The 4,892-nt window shown below is 32.7% G+C and overlaps 1 protein-coding gene across 1 annotated transcript in view; it reads left to right on the plus strand.

Moving 5' to 3' along the window:
• Positions 1-1,286: 1,286 nt before the first annotated feature.
• LOC111089117 (Down syndrome cell adhesion molecule-like protein Dscam2) overlaps positions 1,287-4,892 on the plus strand; it is a gene marked incomplete at its 5' end in the record, with an annotated part of 40,131 nt that continues 36,525 nt past the window's right edge. The window contains one exon of the mRNA XM_022400960.1: positions 1,287-1,616. Within this exon, the coding sequence (XP_022256668.1) occupies positions 1,287-1,616 (330 nt within the window). The remainder of the gene's footprint in view (positions 1,617-4,892) is intronic.

The raw sequence follows: 4,892 nt of genomic DNA on the forward strand, positions 1-4,892 counted from the left end.
CTTTATAGATAATGCTAAAATATGGCGGGTTGTTGTAAACTGTTTGAATGGAAAGCAACTTAATATATCATGCGAAAATATGGCAGGTTGTTGTAAGCTGTTTGAATGGAAAACAACTTTATAGATAATGCTAAAATATGGCGGGTTGTTGTAAACTGTTTGAATGGAAAGCAACTTAATATATCATGCTAAAATATGGCAGGTTGTTGTAAGCTGTTTGAATGGAAAACAACTTTATAGATAATGCTAAAATATGGCGGGTTGTTGTAAACTGTTTGAATGGAAAGCAACTTAATATATCATGCTAAAATATGGCAGGTTGTTGTAAGCTGTTTGAATGGAAAACAACTTTATAGATAATGCTAAAATATGGCGGGTTGTTGTAAACTGTTTGAATGGAAAGCAACTTAATAGATCATGCTAAAATATGGCGGGTTGTTTTTTCCATTCAAACAGCTTACAACAACCCGCCATATTTTAGCATGATCTATTAAGTTGGGAACTTTTATCTCCTCTGTTCATATCATTTGCCATAAAAATTTCAAAACAAAGAATGACTTATTTCTATTTAGTATACCTTTGGTATTAAGGGTTCGATTCACTCAGGTTAAGGTTTACTCTGAACTGACAACCGTAACAACTAAAATAGCCATTTATTTGTGATTATGAAAGTCACAAGCTATCCATGTGGAGATATGGAAGTCATCTTGTTGTATTTCTTAAAAGTTTATGTATATAAAATAGATTTCAACGAAACTATCTTGAGGTAGAAACTGTTTTTTTTTCTGTAAATTGTATTGTTCAGATCAATAAATGTTGTACTAAATGTGTGTAAAAACCACATGATTACATATTTATATAATGTCTTTCAGACCTAGGATGTTCAAAAGCTTTTACATAATAATGACTGTATACCGAAATAATTCCTTTTAATGTTTTTAATCAAGTAGAAAAGTTTTAGTGGTTTCAGTTTTGATAAAGAACCTATTTGAAAGCACTTATTACGTTTCTGTTGTTCTGTGTTTGTTATTCTAACTTAATCGCACAGCGGTTTCTTATCAGGATTCGTTAACTTGTTTTTCCGGATGTATTTTTCTTCTTCTTTTTCTTTTTTTTACCTTAGTTTTTTATTACTAGGTACGTGACCAACATCAAAGAAATTTGCAAACACACAAAAAAGTTTTGGTTTGTTGCTAAGCGATGATGAAGCTCTTTCCTATACAGAAAAAAAAAACACCACTGTTATATTCACCAACTGTTCACTAAGTAATTTTATCTTATTTCAGGATTTTCTGAGGCTTCGTCTCAAGAATCAAGTCGAGGACCACGGTTCCTTGAGGAACCCCCGGCGTTGGTAGAATTCGATAATAGCAGTGGAGCTATAGTTCCTTGTAAAGCCGAAGGAAACCCTATTCCTTTTCTAAAATGGGACTTGCAAGATGGATCACAAGCACGTGATGTTGCAGGATTGCGTCATTTACAGCCGGATGGATCACTCGTTTTCCATCCTTTTCGAGCAGAGGAGTATCAACAGGACGTACACGACGCCATCTATCGATGCGTTGTATCAAATACCGTAGGAAATATTATTAGTCGACACGTACGAGTGAAAGCTTGTAAGTTATTTTTCTTGTTTCTTCACAGTACAACTTGTTTGAAATGGTTCTATTTTTTTTATAATTAACAACGTCTAACGGGAAGGTCGATGTAACAATGCCTTTCTCAGCAACAAGAAGACTGTAATCTGTTAAAAGCAGATGTCAGATTGTAATGTTTTGAGATCTTTCTCTGCAGTTAGTGTTGATTATTAACTTGCGTTATATATGTCAACATTATTCTGTCGGTAAGTTTAGTATCTCGGCTACTTCATATGAATAATTAAAACATAAAAAGTAAAGCAATTATAGTTTTTAATTATTAATAACTTCGTCTAAAGGGAAGTTAACTATATAGATCACGGTTGAAATGCTAATAAGTTAATAAAACAAATTATGTTTAATAGACTGACAAAAGAAATATATAATGTAAATTAACACAAAATAAAACATAAGCCTGTAAAGCATTGATTTATCAATTGGACACCGTTTAACGACATTTTCGGCCATAATCCCAATAACATTTAATAAAGTTTGGCCAGCTTAGTAATATTAAATTTATTCTAAATTCGTATGCTAATGCAACAATCCAAAAACAATCTTCATTAATGTGAAAATTAATAATGATGATAATAAACAAACAAGTAATTTTCATAGATATTTTAACCAATAACATTGAAGAACCTATAAAGAATAGGCTACGCCATTCTGTTGATCAACTGTATTTACCATTACATTAGGTCAACATGAAACTCTCGTAAATAGTACGAACTATCACATCATGTCATTCTGAAACTCTCGTAGTCTAGTTGATCAGGGCAAGACAAATAAACTCACCACAGAATTATTTTGAAGTTTTGCAACTCTCAGTTGATCCGATTGCTTGTAACAGATAACAGCACACTGTCAGACTGTGACGTCTTTAACATTGTTCTCATGTGGTAATAGCTAAGATGTTTAATAGCTCAGATTATCATAAACTGTGTTGCATACTTCTTGAAATGTGAAAATCCTTCAACAATCCACTTGCACTACTGTTACTATGCATACAATTCAGATAATTGTGACGCATTCTTATCACGAGAATTTTGCAATTCATTTATCGGCCAACAATCCATCGTGCAACTCATTGTTTGTTTGTAATTAAGCACAAAGCTACACAATGGGCTACCTGTGCTCTGCCCACCACGGGTATCGAAACCAGGATTCTAGCGTTGTAAGTCCACAGACATACCGCTGTGCCACTGGGTCTAGAATTTCGGTTATCTTCAGACAATCCTTGATACAAACAAAATACCAAGTGTGGGATATTTCACTCCAGTCACTTGCCAATAACTCACGATATATCATCAATCTGGAATTTCCAGATATCTGAAAGCCTGGCGAAATTTCTAGAAACAATATTAAGTAATAATGCTCTATAGAGGTTATTGCTTTTATTAGTTTTTTTTGCGTTTACAGTTAAAGTAATAATTCCACACGCGAACTTCTAGAGCAATCATTATGCATTATAAATTCATTCTGCTTGATTAAAGCTTTGAGGAATTGATTTTTTTACGTATGTTACTATTGGAAAATGTCGACTTTCGAGATTGAATAAAGTTATAACAATGATTGCCTGTCAGATGTTAATAACAAACTTGGTGTAACGCAAACTTTAATGTTTTACATGATGTGTTACAAACTCATTAACTCTGAATTTTACGAAGAAAAAACAAAACAGTTTATAGTATAAAGTCATCTCTTCAGAACAAATGCTTTGAAGAAATGGAACTAACAGCACACAAAATATTCAGAAATATATGGAAATTTCGAGAATCTTTAAAGAAAAGTACACATCAACAACACACACACATCAAACGATTATCCTAAAACAAAACATTAGAAAGGTACTCCTAAAATACAGAATATGAAATAGAAATGTTTGACTCCAAAAAGATATAGTGAGGAGTATGAAAGAAACAGTGCCTCGGGAATTTATTTTGTCACTTAAGGTACAAATCATATTCATTTTATGCATTTCTATTACGACATTCTACATCATTCAAAACAGTCACTCTCACACTTTCTAAAACCTACCTGTTTAACCTGTTGAAATTTGGCTCTTTTGATTAACACCATAAATGGCGCTCTAAAACGCTTTGAAACTAAACTAACAATCGTACTGATAGTCGCTGTGATAGATGCTCGAAGTATAGATCGTGGTTTTCACAGAAAAAAAAAGGGTTAAAAACGTTTTAAGCTTTCAGTTAAAGGCTTTGTACAAAAAAAAATTGTAAGGCGTAGTTTAAATTTCAGGATACCTGGTTGATTCTTGCATATTTTTTTTGTCAATATATGTTTATTTTAAAGGTTGGATTTATTGTCAGAAATCAGTTATAAATGGATTATATTCGAATAACCCTTTGTGTAAGTTTGCACGAAGAAAATAATACCATCTACGGAAAATAATCATAACTACAGAAAAAAACTTTCTGTATTTACAAGTGCGTATGAAAAGATATTCTAAACAGTAGAAACGTGTTTTTTTAACAAACAGAAGATAAGATGTAGTTTGCCTAAGCAGTACGTATTCTACCGTACTTTGCCTAAGCAGTACGTATTCTACCATCTATAATTGAATAAAATGTTGTAAATCTAATCACTTTCACTCAACTGGATGAAATTTAAATCCGTGGCTGCTGGGAATCCGGATTTGATATCATAACGCGTTTTCAAGCGTTCTGTTGACATGAAACGCAACACAGAAATACCAAGGAACTTGGAAAGTTTAAGAAAGGCATGAGGCAAAACTTTTCCACGTCAAACAATGTTTATGATAAACGTGATTACTGCATTTACTGTAGTAATAAAAAGACTCTTACTGTGTATTGTTTATCACATAAACCTCGTTTATTTCGCACACAGAAATACCAAGGAACTTGGAAAGTTTAAGAAAGGCATGAGGCAAAACTTTTCCACGTCAAACAATGTTTATGATAAACGTGATTACTGCATTTACTGTAGTAATAAAAAGACTCTTACTGTGTATTGTTTATCACATAAACCTCGTTTATTTCGCACACAGAAATACCAAGGAACTTGGAAAGTTTAAGAAAGGCATGAGGCAAAACTTTTCCACGTCAAACAATGTTTATGATAAACGTGATTACTGCATTTACTGTAGTAATAAAAAGACTCTTACTGTGTATTGTTTATCACATAAACCTCGTTTATTTCGCACACAGAAATACCAAGGAACTTGGAAAGTTTAAGAAAGGCATGAGGCAAAACTTTTCCACGTCAAACAATGTTTAT

This window comes from Limulus polyphemus, unplaced genomic scaffold (assembly GCF_000517525.1).
Source record: "Limulus polyphemus unplaced genomic scaffold, Limulus_polyphemus-2.1.2 Scaffold5280, whole genome shotgun sequence".
In the NCBI taxonomy this organism is placed as follows: Eukaryota; Metazoa; Arthropoda; class Merostomata; order Xiphosura; family Limulidae; genus Limulus; species Limulus polyphemus.